General features: G+C 41.5%; 1 protein-coding gene across 3 annotated transcripts in view; it reads left to right on the forward strand.

Moving 5' to 3' along the window:
• nkain4 (sodium/potassium transporting ATPase interacting 4) overlaps positions 1 to 20,533 on the forward strand; it is a 72,246-nt gene that overhangs the window by 44,877 nt on the left and 6,836 nt on the right. For all 3 annotated transcript variants that reach the window (XM_066670946.1, XM_066670947.1, XM_066670948.1), the window contains one exon: positions 12,469 to 12,529. In XM_066670946.1, the coding sequence (XP_066527043.1) occupies positions 12,469 to 12,529 (61 nt within the window). The remainder of the gene's footprint in view (positions 1 to 12,468; positions 12,530 to 20,533) is intronic.

Consider the following 20,533-nt stretch of genomic DNA (forward strand, 5'->3'; position numbering starts at 1 on the left):
CACGGCACTGCTTATTTTTGTCTTCTGAATGACATCATTCCTTCTCTTTCTTGGTGTTTCTTCCTCTTTTCTCCATCTTTCTGTCTCTGTCTCTCGCTCACCATTCTTCTCTCTCACACCCATACACACACACACACACTCCTCTTTAATAATGCATTGTGGGGAGGTAAGACAGTTCCTCAGAGACAAAGAAACGGTTCTGTTAGTTTACATAGGGAATTTGACTTGGAATTCTCTTCTGGAATGCTGCCTCTACCAGAGTGTTGCAGGAAATTAGTCCCAGAGGAGGAGGTGCTGAATTGTGAGGAAATGATGGATGTTTGTTTGTTAGTTGTTGTTGTTGTTGAACAGGAACACCTTTCCAACAGGCAGAAGGTGATCAGCTTTTTGTGTAATTTCCAGAACAGATTCTTCTTCATTAAAAATATGTTGATACAAATTATTGAGTACTGTGCCAAATTGTTATGTGCTCTTGTTGACAAGTGCTTCTTGTGGAATAACTCAATATGTGCAGACTAGATCTGGCTCATAATTTTCAGTCATTCATTGTCTGTAGCCACTTATCCAGTTCAGGGTCGCGGTGGGTCCAGAGCCTACCTGGAATCATTGGGCGCAAGGCGGGAACACACCCTGGAGGGGGCGCCAGTCCTTCACAGGGCAACACACACTCACACATACACACACCTATGGACACTTTCTGAGTTGCCAATCCACCTACCAACGTGTGTTTTTGGACCGTGGGAGGAAACCGGAGCACCCGGAGGAAACCCACTTGGACACTGGGAGAACACACCAAACTCCTCACAGACAGTCACCCGGAGCTGCACTTGAACCCAAAACCTCCAGGTCCCTGGAGCTGTGTGAATACAACACTACCTGCTGCACCACCGTGCCGCCCCGGCTCATATTTTGTTAATTGTTATCAAACATTGTTGTCTACAGAGTGTATTGGTAATATATTTTACCCCCTCATTGTTGGGGTCAGTCTTTCAGCCTGTACTGCCACAGACAACGATAAACATATTCTTTAAAAACTCAGGCCACAAAATAAGCGAGCCTTGGGGCCAAAAATGTTGACATGTTTATATGTTTAAATGTGTGTGTGTGTGTGTGTTTTAATGTGTATATTTACACTCAACAAACAGACATAAACATCAAAAAGCCATCACATGATGTCTTTTCACACTACAGTAATTAAATTGATCATTCAATCCTTTTCACCCACCTTCATTTTCATAAAGCTTTGATCAGTTGGGCCTCAGGGTTTTATTTGGATTGCTGAAGATCACAGGGTTGAAACTGTGCTTGTGTTGAAAGCTGCAGCTGTGTTTCTGAATATTGTGTCAGTAAAGAAGGAGCTCGTAGTGCCTGCCTGTTGCAGAACCTGGCAGCCCTCTCTCCATCACATCCTTCTCAAATCATACTCGAGCCACAAGAATTTGTTCTTTCACTTGGCCCTGAAACTTCCTTCATTTTTCATCGTTTTCTGATTTGTTTTCTAGTTGATGAATTCTGACAAAACCTTTGTGGCATTTAAATTTTTAAGACATTTTTTAATGAATGAATAAATTGTGTTTTGTGAATGTATGGAAATTACACTGGTGCGGATATTTGTTGAACAGTGTGTTTACAAAGGCCCAGTGTTTGTAAATGGCTGAAAAAAACAAAGGGTCTCAGTCCAGTATGCTAGGCTCTCTCTCCCTCTCTCTTCTCACGGCAGTGAAAGGCATCTGTTTTTTAGACAACAAAGAGAACTCCAAAAGTTTCAAAGCACAAACTGGGATGAGGATGTTGCTCTATTTCTGCTTCATAGTTGGGTAATATTGACTTATTTTTGCTGTTTCAGATATAGACCAATTTGGGAGACTACTAACTATAAAATGTAAACAGACCAAAAATGCTTAAAAAAAACTAAACAACAGAACTTACATATAAGAGTCATACATTGAATAAAAACATACAGACAATTTAAACTTCAGCCATGTACATACAGCAGTCATTTTTTATTCCTCAAACATACAGTTCCAAATTAAAAGACATGGAGCTTCTGAATGTAAACAAACCAGAGAGAACACTGTTTCCCTACAATCATAGACATCCCCTTTTAAATAAATAAATCAATAAAATTCTCCAGGGCATGTGGCCATTCAGACTACTGACAACATTCATTCATTCATTCATTCATTATCTGTAACTGCTTATCCAGTTCAGGGTCACGGGGGTTCCAGAGCCTACCTGGAATCATTGGGCACAAGGCGGGAATACACCCTGGAGGTGTTTTTGGACTGTGGGAGGAAACCGGAGCACCCGGAAGAAACCCACGCGGACACAGGGAGAACACACCAAACTCCTCACAGACAGTCACCCGGAGCGGGAATCAAACCCACAACCTCCAGGTCCCTGGAGCTGTGTGACTGCGACACTACCTGCTGTACCACCGTGGCGCCCTCTACTGACAACAAAGTGGCCAAAATATGAAAATGCTTTGACTATACGTGTCTTGCCGTAGGAAAGCTTGAATTGACATTTTTTTCACGTCTTTAGAAGAGACTGATCTCTCAAATGAGCCTTCATCATTTGTGGAGGTTTGTACGTTGTGACCCTTGTTTAACACCCCTCTGTGCATTAGTGGGTGGGGTGTTGTTGCCGACCTGGTCTCAGTCGCCTGAAGAACAGTTGCTCTTCTGTTTTCTCTAATCACTGATGTCTTACTCATAGATTTAAACACAGGTGTCACTTTAGTCACTGCTTCGTTTGAAACACTAGACAGCTGATCTATACCTGTGTCTGAAGCTCCAACTATTCATGCCCCAATGATCCCTCTTTCAAAGTGACTTGGATCTTTTATCCTCTCTGAGGTCAGCCGGACCTGGTCAGCATGCTGATACACTCCACAAAGCAGGGTGGGATGTTTATTGCTATAATGTATCATGCAGTAAACTGTATGGGAGCAGCTTGGAATGTTGAATTTAGGTTGTCACTGATCTGTGGCATGTTGGTGTTTAAAGAGATAAGTAGCTGCTTGTGGACTCTTCAACATTTCACACAAGTAATTCTAATAGACCTTAAGAGTTAGACGTTGTAGTGGATGAGATGACAAATAAAACTTGCCCTGAATATCATTTCTGTTATAGGAGAGAGGGCACAGGACTGTGCACACACACACACACACACACACACACAGAGAAACTGTTGTTATGAAATCTAATATTGATACTTAAGCTTCAATTGATGGCTTTAGGCTGTTCTGACTGACTAGCTCTCTCTCTCTCTCTCTCTATCTCTCTCTCTCTCTCTCTCTCTCTCTATCTCTCTCTCTCTCTCTCTCTCTCTCTCTTTAGCTTCCACTTGCTTCTCTACTTTTCTCTTTCTCTTCCTCACTTTATCTGATGCATGCACATTACACATCTCAAACCAGCATAACATGCAATGACATCTGCCAAATATTCTTTAGAACTCTCTACTCTCTCTCTCTCTCTCTCTCTCTCTGCGCGTGCGCGCGGTTTGTCCGTGGTGGCGTGTGGAGGTTTCTGGCGTTTGTTGCCAACTTTTTCTAATTCTCTTGATTTTCTACTTTCTATCCTTTATTTCACCTTCTGTATGAGAGCTTAGTGAGGTGTTTGGTACCGAACTGTTTTTGGCCGGTGGTGAGGAGTTTGTGGCTGGAGTCATGGCCTCTGAGGCCGGTGTGGAGACGCCGACTCCCCGCCATGGCGTCAGGTGTGTCCCGGAGAGTGAGGCGACGTTAGCGGAGTTTGTGTTAGCGGTCGGGGAGCAGGTAGGATACGAGAACATTGAATCGGTTTCTCGAATGAACAAAGCGGTGGTGGTGTTTTTGTTGAAGGAGAACTGTGTAAGCGGCCTGATTGAGTCGGGGATCCGGGTGAGGGGAGAGCTGGTGCAGGTCAGCCCTGTGCGTGCACCCGCGACCCGCGTTGTGGTTTCAAATGTCCCGCCGTTCATTACTAACGAGGCGTTATTGAGAGAACTGGCTCGGTTCGGCAAATTCGCCGGTGCCACGACAAAAATTCCGATCGGTTTTAAAAACCCGCTGATAAAACATGTCATGTCTTTTAGGAGGCAGGTTTTCATGGTTTTAAATAACCGAGATCAGACTTTAAACGTAAGTTTTAGAGTTAGATACGAGGAGGGCTCGTACATAGTGTTCGCGAGTACGGAAAAACTCCGCTGTTTTGAGTGTGGAGACATCGGCCATAAACAGTTCGGCTGCCCGCACAGAAAAGAGCAGCAGGAGGGGGATAGGAACAAACAGAACGATTTAATGGAGGGGCAGCAGGAGGGTGGTAAGAATGAACGGAATGGTTTGATGGAAGAGCAGCAGGTAGGGGATAGTGGTGGGGAGGTGGTTGAGGAGGTAGCTGAGGTGGTAGCTGAGGTCTCTGGGCCTGAGAGGAGGCCTGAACCCGTCAGCTCTGCAGGTGGGGAGGGGGTAGATGGGGATGGGACTGAGGCCTCCATGAATGTAACTCTTAACAGTGGTGAGGATGATGTGAATGTTAGCACTGCATCTGTGAACACACCCAGTGACCCCACTGACTCGGTCGGGCCTAGTGTCAGCACCCACAGAAAGGCCCGGTATAAAACTGATAAACCCGTGGAGGACGATGGACAGTCAGTTTTGGAGAAAGATGACGTTATCGTGGGCCGTGTGCGGGATGAGTGTCTCGGCGATTCGGTGGACGCTGTGATGGACTCTGAGGAGGACAGCGTGGTGTCAGACTGTTCAGGGATGTCTGAGTTACCTGTCAGTATGTCCTGTAGACTGGGCTCTTTGACCCAGGCCGGTCCGTCTGAGGCCTCGTCTGAAATGACTGACCCCCCAATGGATGTGTATTCTCTCGCGAAGATTAACCGGTTTTTGAATGTCACTAAAGGCAAGAGGAATGTGAGCTTGACAAACTACTTCTCTGACACTGACAAGTTCATCAGATCTGTGCAGTACGCCTCTAAACATGAGAACTACATGTCACTGTCCCCTAAGAGACGGTTCAGACTCAAGAAGTGGCTGACGACTGCACGGAAGTGTCTGTCTATTTCCGTTGAGTAGGTCTCTATGGCACATCTGTGTCTCTGAGGCCTACCGTTTTTTCCCTGTGAACACTGTGGAGAATGTTAAAGACGAATGGATTGATGGATATCGACAGTGTGTACAGCGCACACAGCACAGTGGATTTTACAGACTGTTCGTGTGGTGGGAGCACTGCTGGACTCTGGAGGTAGGTGCTGTTTTGGATCAACGGCCCCTAAGAAACGGTAGCCTCATGGTGGCGTACCAGACATGGGCTACTGCTGCCAGGGTGAGTACTGTCCGGGAAGTGGAGACAGGCCGGCGCTGTTGTTCTCAGCCGGAGCCTGTCCATTGCCTCTGTATTGACTGCTCACAGTTGACTGTCCCCTTTGGATTTTTAACACGGACTATGACAGCCTCGTCTGAGGAACCTCCACTGGACTCTCATTTGTTGGAGAAACAGAGTGGGGATTCAGACTCTTTGAGCTGGATGAGAGACTGGAGTGTTCTGAATCTGAAGGACATTATGTATTTTTGTTTTGTTTAGTATTTGAACATGGGGTGTGCTGATCAGGCAATGTAATGGTGTGGTGATGGTGTGTTTGTGTGTGTGTATGTGTGTGTGCGTGTTTGTTTATTGTTTCTTATATGGGCTAAGGGTTTGTTAAATTGAGATCTGTTGGTTAATTGTTAAATAAAGTGAATTTAAATCTCTCTCTCTCTCTCTCTCTCTCTCTCTCTCTCTCTCTCTCTCTCTCTCTCTCTCTAGTGATAGTTTGGTTTTGGTTGTAGGCTGATGAAATCTTGTCAGCGGAAACAAGGCAGTACTGTCACAGTGACCCCACTGTGTTTTATGTGTATCGTCAGAAGTGAAGCCTGAAGCCTGTCTACATATCGCTGGCCAGTAACACTGACCGGTAGTGGATGTAGACGAATGTAGTGGGTGTTTGCCAGTAATGCCAAGCAGTCTTATCAGCACAGGCCAATATTTTTCCATTAATATACCATTTATAACAACACAGTGAACCTAACTGATGACAGAGCATAACTGTAGACAGATGTGCCATTGGCCTTGAGCACTGGTGACCTTAGGCTCACACACAGCTGCTACAGTCCTATTTATTTCATTCAGTTGAGATGATATAATCTCTGCATACACAACTGAACATCAGTGTACACAGTGAACGAATCTTAAAGTAGCTCCATTCACTAAATGCAAGGAATCTGGGTTTTTTTCACTCATCTGAGTGAATTCAGATTAATGTAAACACAACAGATATATACAGATATATAAACAGACACTGTGCACGTCATTAGAAGGACTTGAATTCATGACATGGAAGTAATGAGGAAAATCACAGATTTAAGGTGATTCACAGCACTATCATATTGCAGTGATGATTCCTTTAGAACATAATAGCATGAGGTAATTTCTCTTTTGTATTTCACTTCAAAGGACCTCAGATGGGAGGTAAATTACTAACTGTTTGAGTTTTTTTTACACACATTTTGTGGTTAGTTTAAATCTGCAGGAAAATCTCAGCAGCGGTTAGGCAGATGGAGATGGGGTTGAACATTATTGCCCTGTTTCAGGTTTCAGTAGTTCTTTACCTGCAGTCGGTGTGTAAGTGTGTGCTGTGAAACTCTATAAGCCTGTGTAAAGTCTGCTGTATTTTAGTGTTTATTTGGGAACAGTGAGAGCTCCATTGTTCGATTGATTGTGTGTGTGTGTGTGTGTGTGTGTGTGTGTGTGTGTGTGTGTGTGTGTGTGTGTGTGTGTGTGTGTGTGTGTGTGTGAGTGTATGTGAGTGTCCTGGGTCTGATGTGATGCAGACAGTGCTTCCTTCAGGCGACTGGAAGATACAGAGACTTCAGCCAGATACTTACTTAAATGTACTTACTTCTCTTCTGTGCACTTCAGTGTAGTGTGTGTGTGCCTGAGTGCATTAAATGTACACTAGTTTTAAAGTGCTTTAAATTTTAATTGTAATACACAATTTGAACATTCTCCTACTCATTTGTCATTTTTGGTAACTGTTACATTGTTTTAAAAATGACCATTTGAACTAAAAAGCAGTAATTTGAAAGTGGAATGCAAGAAGAATGTATTCAGCACTGCATTTAGGAAAAAATGCATCAGGTAAAAGCGTTGCAAAAGCATGTGCATGAATTTGTTCTGTTCTTGGGGATAATATTGTATCCAAAGGACATGTGAGTTTTGGAATAGATGATTGAAAAATGGTGATTTTGACGTTAATGTGTTGATGTTTGAATTGCTGTCACACCGACATTCTCTGAAACATATTTGTACACCTAATATATTGTTTCAATCCAAAATAAATCAGGTTATATATATATTACTTGCCTAAAGCTTTTTTTAATTGCTAAAATTTCAATATGCCAATAAAATTGGCCCAAAATTACCACTAATTTTTATCCCACATTGTATTCACTTAAACTGAATTATTTACTGCCCTGTGAAGGACTGGCGCCCCCTTCAGGGTGTGTTCCTGACTTGTGCCCAGTGATTCCGGGTAGACTCCGGACCCACCGCGACCCTGAACTGGATAAGGGTTACAATGAATGAATGAATGACATGCCTATTCATACATGACATAGTTTTACAAAAGGAAATTTGATGGATATTGCTCTAAAAATATTTCAGATGGCTTCATTCATTCATTCATTACCACACTGGTTGAGTGTGATGCCTTACAATGGAAGTGTTCCTGCCTTGGACCCAATGATCCTGGGTAGGCTCTGGACCCACTGCACCCCTGAAGTAGATACAGAGAATGAATGATTGAATGAATGAATGAATGAATGAATTATTCAGTGAATGAAATTTGGACCAGACTTTTTGGCTGTTCACTATAAAACATAAAGTATATTTATAATGAAATGCTATTGTAAGATATGGGTGACAATATTAAAACGATCCTGTTCATGCTGTGGATGTGTGTAATTGTGTAGCTGGACTAATTATGTGTCTTTGTGTCAGTATCTTCTACTGAATGTGTCTGTGGGGACAGATGGGTGTCTGAGGCTACTGCTTCATTTACACTAATTTCAGGCACAGCAGGGGAGCACTGCCAAGTAATTAACCTGCCCCAATAATGAAGAGCAGTATACTGAAAGTGCCTTTTTTGTGCATATGTTATGCTTAAGAGCTAGGACTTCAGGCTCATATTGTATACTGGTTATACACTGGAGCTACTGGAGAGATGTTCTGGCTAAGTAATACTCTACTGTTGTGAATTTAACCCTAAACTGTATGGAATCTGCAGTCATCAGCAGTAGTCTGTCTGTCACACTCCTGTCTCTGCCTGATAAGGCTGTTTGATTCTAAATGGTGGTGCACCATTGTCCTTTGTGCTGAAGAAAGGCTTAACCTAGAGTTGAACTTAGCAACAGACTGGAACAGTAGATTGTGATTCAGGCTTTGTCTTCCCTCCTCAGGGTGGATTGGATTTGTTTCTTTATGCTCAAAAATAACGAAGCTCAAAGGAGCAAGCAAAAGAAAGTGGTGCATTCAGATGGCTGTGTGATGCTGTAATTTAGCCTCTAATAAACCAGATAATTACCCGCATCTTACAATTTTATTAAGTGTTAACTAATAAAGAACATTTTCCAGAACAATATGTGTATGGATTTATTTATTTTATAATTTACTGCTCAATTTGCAGTTGCTGATACCATGTAGAAGGACACCCCAGTCACATGACGCTACCAGGCTAGAAGGGTGATGCTAGCACAGGCTTTTCTCAGATACATGTGAAACCAGCCACTGCTTCTTTTCAAACTGCCACTAATAGAGTATGGAGACATCAAGTGGCAAACACTTACTCCCCAGTTTTAATATATTTGCTAATAGAAACCCATACTGGTGATTGGGGGCAGTGGTGGAGGGATGATGAGTTGGAGGGGGAGGATCATACTGTCCACCCAGAGAGACTGAGCCTCAGATGGCATAGGCATCAGCCAGGTTTGAACTAATAATATCCTGAGTACAGGGCCAATGACAGTAAGGCATTTGCGCCGCTCAGAGCCATCAGAAAAATCTGAACCTATGAATTCCTCAGTAATAAATCAGAAGTTAGCTCTAAAATGAAATTTGAAAATGACAAACTGGGATTCTGTTATAAAATACGAATCATTGTTCATCCTCATAAATGGGTTTAATTACTGGTGTAGAGATTTTTATAGGTACCATGAAAAATTATTTCCTCCTCATTGTCTGCTTGAGTTCTATAGCCATGGCTTTAGAACCCTTTTAAGGCTTTTATGTTTCTACTTTATTAACTTTCTGTCTCACGTGTTTAAAGGCACAGTGTTCACGTTGCTGGGAACATTCTTATTAAGTGGTTGACCGTAATCAAGCCTGAGAACGTCTAGTTAAATTAATCCCAGTTATCAGTTCGGTTAAGTGACTATTCAAAAACATTTGGCTTTGGACATACTTTTCCTTTTGATAAATGGAGTGGTTACGTTCCAAAGAGAGAATACGTTTACTGAGGTTGCCTTTTCTTCATATTTAATTAGTTTGAAGATCTTGTCTCAGAAGAGCAGGCAAAAACTCTTTCACTGAGGTGTGGAAGAGTGGAATACTTTGCAGCAAAGATACATCAGCGGTGCAGATACCACGGCTTATTTAATTTATTTCCAGAGTTCTGGAGCTGGCGCCGGTAAAATTTTTGTTGAGTTTAAAGCAGGGCAGAGGTGTGGATCAGGTCAGATAAGAAACTCTGAACCCAAGAAGACCCCTACATCAAAGCTGTATCTGTACAAGTTAGGCAGTAATTGAAGCTAGGGACAGAGAGAGGAAGAGAGAGAGAGAGAGCAGTAAAAAAGGAGGGATAAATTATGGAGAAAGAAGGTGTTGACACTGTTGCAGTCTGCTGTTCTCAGCTTTAGAAAAGCGAAGAAAGCAAGTTAGTAAAAAGCACGAGAGGCAGTGTCACAGTCAAATAAATGGAGCATGACTTTAAGACCTTGAGTGGCTACATTTTAATAGCTTTAATGAAAGAGGTTTAGAAGGGTTCTCCAGAGGAGATGAACGTGAGGGCACTGTAATGTTTAAAGTTCAGGGTGGTCCTCTTTGTGCCTCCCCCCTGCCTCAATCCCCTAAAGAGGAATTAGTCATTAATTGGCCTCATTAAAGGAAATAGGCTTTATTGAATAAGTGCTACTGAAGGATGGCTGGGTTGTCAAGGCTTTTACAAGAACGGAGATAACCCTGTGTTTACTTTCAGCTCTTGCTGGAGTGAACGCTTAAAATGCCCTTTTCAGTTTCTTCACTTTTCATCACTTTAAGGAAATATGGCCTTGGTAATTTCCATTTGTATGACAGCATTATTCTCTTCATGTCCGACACTATGTAGAAACCTCTTTTCATTAGTGACTTCTGCTACTTTCTGACAGAGGTGTTGAATCTCAGTAGGAATGCATTCCTAATAAAATGGGTAAGTTCAATACGTTCAGTGCTAAGCATCAGATAGAGGGGTGTACAGACCCCACCCCCACCCCCACCCATGGGAACAGTGGAACTCTGTTTTCTGGAGTGATGGAGCACCATTGAATACATTTGGGATGAGTTGGAGTGAGGTTTGTGTTCCAGAACTAATCATACCCCATCAGTTCCTGACCTTACTATTTATGTGACTGAATACCATCAAATTCTTACCATCTGTCTCTCAACATTCAATAAAAATCATTCCCAGAGTCACAGAGCTACTGCAACAAAGGTGGAAATCAAGGCTCCCTGCCTGGCTTAAGGTTTGTGTTAATTAGCTCTGACATGAGATCACGTAAATACTCCCTGCCCCATCTTTTAAAGTAATCAAGGTGAACACTTGGTGTTAATTAAGCCACCACACTCCTCTCCACACACTGTAATTTTTGGCTGTTGACATTTTCCGTGATGGAAGTGGCATTTCCAGATCAGTCAAAACTAACTTGAGATGTGTCAAAAGGCAACAAGTTTTACTTTATTTTAGCAGAGTTTGGCCCAGCAGCCATTTCCTCTATTGTGTTTTCACTGAATGGTGGGCACTGTGACCTAAACATAATTATATATAAACCTTATGGGTGGCACGGTGGTGCAGCAGGATAGTGTCGCAGTCACACAGCTCCAGGGACCTGGAGGTTGTCCTGCTCCGGGTGACTGTCTGTGAGGAGTTTGGTGTGTTCTCTCCGTGTCCACGTGGGTTTCCTCCTGTTGCTCCGGTTTGGCATATTGGCGATTTGGAAAAATGTGTGAGTGTGTGTCACCCTGCGAAGCCCCCTCCAGGGTGTGTTCCTGTCTTGTGTCCAGTGATTCTGGGTAGGCTCCAGACTGCTTTATCAGTTCAGGGCCACGGTGGGTCCGGAGCAAGGCGGAAACACACTCTGCAGGGGGCGCCAGTCCTATGCACAATTTTAAGTAGCCAATCCGTAGTAGCAAAAACGTGGTTTTGGACGTTGGGATGTAACCAGAGCACCCGGAGTAAACCCACGTGCACACTGCTATTTTTTTATATACAGAGTATTATTATAAACATAATACATCAATAATTATTAACAACACATATAGTAAATATAATAATAATAAATTTGATGAGAAAATAATTCATATTTATAGAAGGTTGATTATGATTCCTACATGCTTGTTGCCATGACAAAATTGTCAGTGGTGTTGCTAGCACACTCTTGATTTTTCAAAGGGAATGAGGGGTTAATCTGATTGGATTTTACAAATGTCTGTGAATTTGGCTTAACCCAAACTGTTTTTGTAATTTCTCTATGTCATATTAGTGCCTCTGTGCCATCTCTGGAACCAGTCCACAAACATGATACAAACCATATAAAAATGTTTAATACATTCCAAGAGCAACACATAGCTCACATACTTCATATCATTAAGCAGCACTACATACAGAGGATGGTTTATAGCGGTATGTCCTCAGACCAACACCCAGTCTGTACATTTATGGCAGCATGCCCAACGACGGATTAATCGCTCAGGCGTAGTGCCACTCGTAGTTTTGGGCCGAGCCTTTCCACCCCACTCCTTTATGTATTTTACAACAGAGCTGTGCCATCTGCCTCTGTGCCATGGCATTCCCATCAATATGGCCAGAGTACATACTCTGCTCTCACTGATCTGTTAACTTGGCACTGGTGCGAGAGCCGACTTATGTTGGGAGCCTTTGTTCTTTTCCTGTATTGACTGCGTTTTTATGTTAACAAGTGTCTTAGTTATTTTCTGCCGCATGTAGTCTGGGACACACATGCACACTGAAGGGAGATGTTATGGTGGAAAACACGATATTCTCCCGAATTAGCTCTGTAAGAGTCTAAGCGAATTTTAACATGCTCCATTTTTCTCCTTTTCTGTGTCTCTGTCTGGTCTTTTTCACAAAGACTCTAAGAAGCTAATGTGCTGTTCTTTGTCTCCTCAGCTGCTGGGATTTGTGTACGCCTGCTATGTAGTGAGTTCCATCACAGAGGAGGAAGACAGCTGTGAGTACAACAACCTGTATTTTTCTATCTTACTTGAACGTCTTGAATTTATTTTGCCTTCCCTCTCTCTCTCTCTCTGTCTCTCTCTCTCTCTCTCTCTCTCTCTCTCTCTCTCACACACACACACTCCCACCCACCCACCCACACACACACACACACTCCCACCCACCCACCCACACACACACACACACACTCCCACCCACCCACCCACACACACACACACACTCCCACCCACCCACCCACACACACACACACACTCAATAAAGGCAACATGTCCTCTATACCACAGTATTGATATTAGTGATACTCAACAATACTGATGTTTTCAGTATTTATAGATTAACTACGATTCCACAAAGTAAGGACGTCCCTCCTGCCATAGCTTTAGAAGAATCAGCTTCTTTTAGAAGAAAATCCTTCCATATCTAAATGTTCTGAATCTGTGGATTCACCCAACCATTGTTTGAAAAAAATTTGAAAAACACTCCAGAAAGTTCCAGAAAACTTCAATTTGCTGTGAGCTGAATCCACGCATATTAAGTGAGATGTAGCCACACACCACTTCTGCCAATCCTCAGTCTCTTTCCAGCATGTGTTGGGATTATTCTCTGAACAATAGAGTATAAAATCTATGTACCCAGCATTCACATTGTATTGTTTTATTGTATTATGAGCAATCTAGACATGATTTAGTGCATATGGAAGATGTGGGTAGGTTATATGCAAATACCATGCAGTTTTCTATAAGTATCCAGGGGTTTTATTATCTGCGGGGGGTCCTGGAACCAGTCCCTCACACACACTGTACGATGTCAGTTAGTTGTTAGAAAAGGAGCTATATATTATGACTCTTTACTGAGTTAATCACTGTAAATGTGTAAATTCTGTTACACTTGGAATGTCTTTGACAACCTTTTAATGTTCATGTTTAATCTGTCAGAACTAACGACTAACACTGCTTTATTTCACAGGAGTATGTTGCCAAGTAAAATCATCCAGTTAGAACAGCTTAACTTTGTTGTTTTCCTTCTTTTAAATGCTAGTTTTCCCACAAATCTTCTTTTTTTATATTCCAAATAAATACAACAGCAGCGTATTTAAATACTTATAACAGCATATACTTTTACGAGCTGGCTATCCTCTCTCTCTCTCTCCCTCTCTCTCTCTCTCTTTCTCTTTCTCTTTCTCTGACAAATTTTCTCTCTTTGTGATGCATTTTTACTGCCTCCTGCTGTCAATTATATACACGCAGCAGTCTCACTTTAGTCTGACCCGGATTAATCTTTCTTTTTCTTTGATTCTCCCTGTCCCTCTATCCTTTTTTCTCAGTTTATTTTCCCTCTAATTGACAGCAGGTCTTGCACAGAAGAGCCTCCAGCTGTTGGTTTGTCCTTGTCTGTCTGGTCATCTGTGTGTGTGTGTGTGTGTGTGTGTGTGTGTGTGTGTGTGTGTGTGTGTGTGTGTGTGTGTGTGTGTGCGTGTTTGTGTCTCAAAGCCCTAGTGATTATGTGTGTATGTGTAAAAGTTTTCCAGTGTCCAGCAGGTGTTCTGTGAGAAAACAAGGGCTTTCTTTCAAGAACAGAGTTCAGCCTGTGGGAATAAAGTGTACATTTTTATTATCACTGTGGAACTTGTCCAGAGTTGTGGCCCTCATTAATTCAGACAAAAAAAAGTTAACTGAGGCAAAGAATATAAATTGTAAAGTGAGGCATGAATTTAAAATGAATAATAAATTATAATCAGTGCTATTAATTAAAATTAATGTCAGTAGAAAATGATGGGTTACGCGTCGGCTTGTAGGCAGCTTAATTCCATTGTCATGCTGATTTGCGTTGTCTGCAGTTCTTCACTAATAAGCAACTGAGAAGTGGCAGCAAAATAATGTTGCATTTTGATCATTTAATTCATATGATTTACAATAGACTGTTTACTTCTGTAAACAATGGACTGTTTACAATAGAATGTTTCTGGGTAAATGTTTCTGGCAGTTAATCAACTGCTGTTGCACCTGAGAAGCTGACAATCAATGTGAGGTGCCCTTTTGAGTCTCATTAAATGCCAGAGAAGAGTGGAGTGATGCAGCAAACCTAAACATATTTTAATACATTACTTGGTCAAAATAAAAAACTAATTTTTACTTTAAGATGAAAAATCTGGTAAGACTTTTTTTTAAAAAGCTTCCTACATAGTGGCTTCATAACATACGCATAAACATGGACATTCAGAACTTCTAATTGACATCATTTTGTCTGTATCAATTATATCAATTATTTTTATTCTGTTATGTCCCCACTGTGTGTTCATGTACTGTCCCTTTAAAACCACGCTACCAAGCTGTAGTCATGTGATTCTGCCACTATCTGCCACATGGAAGCAACCTAAATGCCGAGGCCAAACAAGTGACTCAAGCAGTTCGTACCAAAGAAAACACAGCGTCTGTGGTTTGGACGTGCTGTGTTTTGACTATAATTTAAATGACACTGAACAAAAAGATGTCAAATGTAAACGCTGAAAACAAACAATCACTCACCAAATATAAACAGTGCTCAAAAAACTAGCGAGGAACAAGCTCCCAGCAACATAAACAAAATCCCTTAATACTGGAGCATATTTATAGTATAAGCCTCATCACTGAACTCTGAGGGTCAAAAATACAAACAGAAAATAATTGTTTATTAATCGTGGTAAAATGTACAGTTAATCGTGATATTGATTTGCACTCACATCACCCAGCACTAGCATAGGGATTTCTACTCAACTTATCAGCTTGTTTGACATTCCATTTCAAGAATATTCACTGTTTGAATTACCACAGAAACTCAATCGTTACTCAAGTTGTTTCGTTTTGTAGCACTTTCGGTCTGTGTTTACTGTGTTTGCAGTTAGCACTTTCAGGAATTTAGAGTCAGTTCCATCTACAGCAAATGGTGAGGAAACATCCTTGGAATTTTATAAATAAAAGTGTGAATGTTGTCTTTATATAAGAATTTGAATGCTTACTCATGTGTCATAAAGTCACTGTTTAGGGAGCGTTTAAAGGCATCCACTGCAACTTTAGAAGGTGCTGTACATTTCAGGGTTGCCTAATCTTTTGTTTGTTGAGGCAGCAAAAGGCTATGATGCTTATTTATTAATGTTGTATATGATTATGGTTAAAGCCATCGTCAGTCTCTCCCTTGACCAATTGTTATATGACCTACAGTCGACCTCATGATCAATTTTCAGTGCTCAGCGCTAAACTCACTAAAGTGATGGGCTCCTTGGTTTGTGTTTTTTCCCCCCACCCATTTTCAGAGTGTTATATAAGCAGTCATTGAGCTCCGACAGCGCCCCCTCCCTGTGGCTCTCTTAAATGCTCAGGAATGAACTCTGGCCTTGTACTCAATAATACAGACACAACAATACTGTGGTAAACAGTATTACCGTTATATCGCCCATCTCTAGTTTAGAGTTTTGGAAATATGAGCACAGATTGGACAACGTGATGTTATTGTTTGTAATATACACCCTAGAGAGCCTGATGTACACCCTAGAGAGCCTCATGTACACCCTAGAGAGCCTCATGTACACCCTAGAGAGCCTGGTTCTAAAGGACACAAAACCTCTATAAAATGTCCTCAGCGTTCAGCTGCTCTGTGAGAGTTCTACTGTTGTCTGTAGTTCTCTGGAAGTCGTGGTGCAATAAACCACAGTTTGGTTTTCGCCTGACCAATCCTTTATGAGTGGACTGTTTTTAGTCATTCTCTTCTGATCTGGCCTGTGAGATTGGGTCCTGCTGAGGTTTCAGCTGCTAAAGGCTTTGTCATTGTAATCTGTGTGTGGGTCTGTTTTTCAGTGTGTGTGTGGAATGTGTGTGCGTGTCTGTGTATGTATGTGTGTTTGAGTAAAAGAGACACAGACAGACTGAGAAAATGTATGCGTTTTCTTGGCCAAGCAGTTTTCCCCCTCGTGTTTGAGAGTGTGGGTTTATGTCTATGTGTATTAAAGTCCACACATTTTTTGTGTTTGTGTATTTGTGTGTATTTGTGTGTGTGTGTGTGTGTGTGGTTCACTTGCACATTCATTTGAATTGGGGGATTATATTTCCCCAAGAGCCTCCCAGACTTCATCATTATTCCACTTTCTGAGTTTGCTACTCTCCTCTACTTTTCTTCACTTTCTTTTTCTCCTCTGCTTCTCCTCTCCTCTTCTCTCTCTCTCTCTCTCTCTATCTATCTGTCTCACTTGCTCTCACCCTTTAATAACCGTGTGGTCTTTGTTAATCTCTTAATTTGAGCTCATTTATTTGAACTTCTTCCTGTGGAAGTGTATCAGTGATGAATCTAAATCCCGACCTTCGTCATTATGAGAGAACACACAGCTGATAACCTGCTGCACTGTCATCGTCTCTGATAGTGAAAACTCAGCTTATAGATCCAGTTTTGTGTGTGTGTTTGTGTGTGTGTGTGGTTATCAGTGCTGTGCAGACTCTCATGTGCAGTAACTGAAAGGGAAAATCCTCTTTTAAAAAAAAAAAAAAAAAACTAGGTCAAAGTGCTGTAGTGCTGAACATTAGCATGAATGTCACCTGCTAGCACAGAGCTGAGTCACGCTCCAACATAATCTTGTAGACAGAAGGTGTGTGTGTGTGTGTGTTAGCGTGATGAGTGTGTGGGCACGATTGGCAAAAACCCAGTGGTTTTTTCTGCTCTGGGTCTGGAGACTTTGCTGACACCACAGTGACTGTTGGATCCAAACATATCCGGCCCCGTCCAAAAAAGAAAAGCTAAGGAAAAAGAAACAGCTAAGGAAAATTGAGGTTGATAAATGTGTGATTAACATCTCCACAGGAGATTCATATCTTAGAAGGATCAACAGGAGAGCCACATTTACAAAGTGAACACATTAGCCCACAACACACAGCTTCTTTCTATAATGACACCAATAATGAGTGATAAGTTGAAGCTACTTATGTGAACAGCTGTAGTGCTCTGTACTGGGAACAGTCACCCAGCAGGGGCAGTATGTACAAGTTTTACTTTTACTTTTAGTTTGTGTGTGCTTTGTACTACAGAGTCCTGTATTAAAACGAGTGGGGCGTAAATACCACTAATATTTTACCACTCTTTTATTTTAATTGCTTGGGAATTGAAGATACCAATTGTTGCACGTTTGCAAGTTTGTTTTTTTGTGATTCTTGCTTTGTACAAGACTTGTGCTGCTCAACAGTCTGTGGTCATAGTTGTCTGATTCTCCTCTTCATGATACGCCATGCGCTGTCAGTATGAGACACATGGACAGGAGGCAGATCACTCAACACACACACTGTGTTTATGAAGCCACACTGCTGTAACTCCTCCAGAATGAGGCCTGGCATTGTCCTGCTGAAATAGCTCTGCTGAATTTTTTGCACTTTTCGTTGGTAACAGTCTGGATGGTCTTTTTCATTTCTGGCATGTAGAATCTGATATCTGCTTTTCCCCAAAACAAGCCGAAACATGGACTCATCTGACCATAAATCATTGTTTCCACAGTCTGTCGGGCCCAGAGCTCTTCGGCATTTCTGGGCTTTAATTAATATTTTTCTTGATGCAGGGGCATTTGTAAAGTTTGTTATGTGACAGTTTTTCAGAGTACTCCCAAGCCCATGTGTGAAGGATTAAAACGACAAACAAGCAAGTTAATAAAGAAATATTTAATGGAAAAATGCATAATTAATTAAATCTCTGGGTTCATTTCTGAATTTCCACATTTCTACATTTATTTATTTCATTAAAGTAGCAGACAATAACTATTGCCCAATTCAGCAGTGGATTCTGCCACTGGTTTTTACGCACAGAGATTTCTCTCTGAATCTAGTCTTTGCAGTCTTGTGCTGAGAAACTTTGTCTTCGAAAAGACAGACCATTTTCTCACAGTGTTTGACACAAAATGGTAAACTACGGCCCACCCTTGCTTGCACAGACTAAGCCTGAGACTAAGACTTGATGATCTCACTCGTAACCAGTTGAACTGTTAATCGTGGAACCTTCCAGAACACTGTTATGTGTATAAACTTTTCAGTCTTATTTTTGCACCTGTACCAGATTTTTTTTTCATTCATTAATTCATTCATTATCTGTAAGTGCTTATCCAGTTCAGGGTCGCGGTGGGTCCAGAGCCTACCTGGAATCATTGGGCACAAGGCGGGAATACACCCTGGAGGGGGCGCCAGTCCTTCACAGGGCAACACACACATTCACTCACACCTACGGACACTTATGAGTCGCCAGTCCACCTACCAACATGTGTTTTTGGACTGTGGGAGGAAACCGGAGCACCCGGAGGAAACCGGAACACCCGGAGGAAACCCACGCGAACACAGGGAGAACACACCAACACCTCACAGACAGTCACCCGGAGCGGGAATCGAACCCACAACCTCCAGGTCCCTGGAACTGTGTGACTGTGACACTACCTGCTGGGCCACCGTGCCGCCCCAATTTTATTTATTTATTTATTTATTTATTGGTGTTTGTAGGATTTATATTCAGTTGTTTTATCAACATCATCATCACAATCATCTTTTTTAGCCTAATCAATTTCAATGATGCAGTTCAGTTTTTATATATATTTAAAAAATGCACTTATTTTAGTCAGAGAAATGCTTTCTTTGTACTTTTATCTGTTAAAAACAAGCAATTTAGAGAAGTACATTTTATTTTTATTGCATTTTTAGAGTCTTCCAGTATTTCTGGAGTCATGGATTATAGATTTCTCCCACACTGTATGTGTGTGTGTGTGTGTGTGAGAGAGAGAGAGAGAAGAGAAAAACTAAAAAAAAAAAAAAAGAAAGAAAATGTTGCTGAGGACAAACTTTAAGCAGACTGTGTTTTCTGTGGCAGTTGACCGCTTTTATCCTTCTTCTTTTCCTCCATTAGAATATAAAAAGCTCTTTGGCTGCTTCCAGCTGAATTTGGAGAATTTCTTCACGACTCTGGGATTAGCAAAAACATAGCCAGAATGCAAGCTTTGTCTTTTACACTGGCAAAGAAATGCTGGAGCCTCAAACGCTCCTGCGTTTGAACTGTGTTGCTATTTAGGAGTATCACACGTGTTCCTTAAAGAGAACGGCAGTATTTCTTCTTAGAGCAGGAACACCAGCATTTTGAATGCATATACAGGGTCATATGCAAATGTACACAAACCTCACAAGGAACACATCTAAATATGACATTCTCCACATGGTGCATAGTCTACCTCCTTTTAAATCTTACCCATTGCCCATTACACAACACCACCAAGCTGAGAGGTTAGAATTGTTAGCCTTTTCTGATTTGTTGCTTAAATATAGGAGATATGTTCAGATATTAGTGCAATATTCATCTGCTTTACAGTGCCCTCATTTATGACATGAGTTTTTAAAGGCCATAGTTTGTAGAATCTCCAAAAAATAGGCAAAAAGCTTCCTAGCATTTGATTATGGCACATCAGTTAAAGTAGTTGAGATGAGTCAAGGTCATGTTTGAGATCTAAAACTAATCATCCGACATCCACACCTGACCTTGCTTATGTTCTTGTGACTGAATGGAATCAGATAAACACAGCAGTGTTCTGTTTTCTAGCGTAAAGCTTTCTCAGAGGAGAACAGAAGAGACTCTGAATAACGTGCATTTCAGAAAAATGTTATGAATATTATGAATTCAGAGAAAAATCATTTAAATATGGGAACTGTATTCAAGGTATTTTCATTTGAAAAGAAGCTATCTATGGCAGTGGAGGTGAAGTTGGAGGCTCACTGTGTGATTTATTGCATCTCCATGCAGCTGTTGAAAGTTTGAAGGCTGAATGCATGAGGTCAAGGTCATGTCTAAGTTTAAACCCAGCTTAAGGTTTCCCTTTCTTTCTCATGTGCTGTCTTTGTTTCTCCTCTCCTCTCCTCTCCCTGCATTCCACTCTTCTCTTTTCTTTTCTCTTTATCTTCTCTCCCCTGTTCCTCTATATCTCTTAGAAAGCTTCCACTTATCACATCACACATTCTCATCT

Source organism: Hoplias malabaricus, chromosome 5 (genome assembly GCF_029633855.1).
Source record: "Hoplias malabaricus isolate fHopMal1 chromosome 5, fHopMal1.hap1, whole genome shotgun sequence".
Taxonomy (NCBI): domain Eukaryota; kingdom Metazoa; phylum Chordata; class Actinopteri; order Characiformes; family Erythrinidae; genus Hoplias; species Hoplias malabaricus.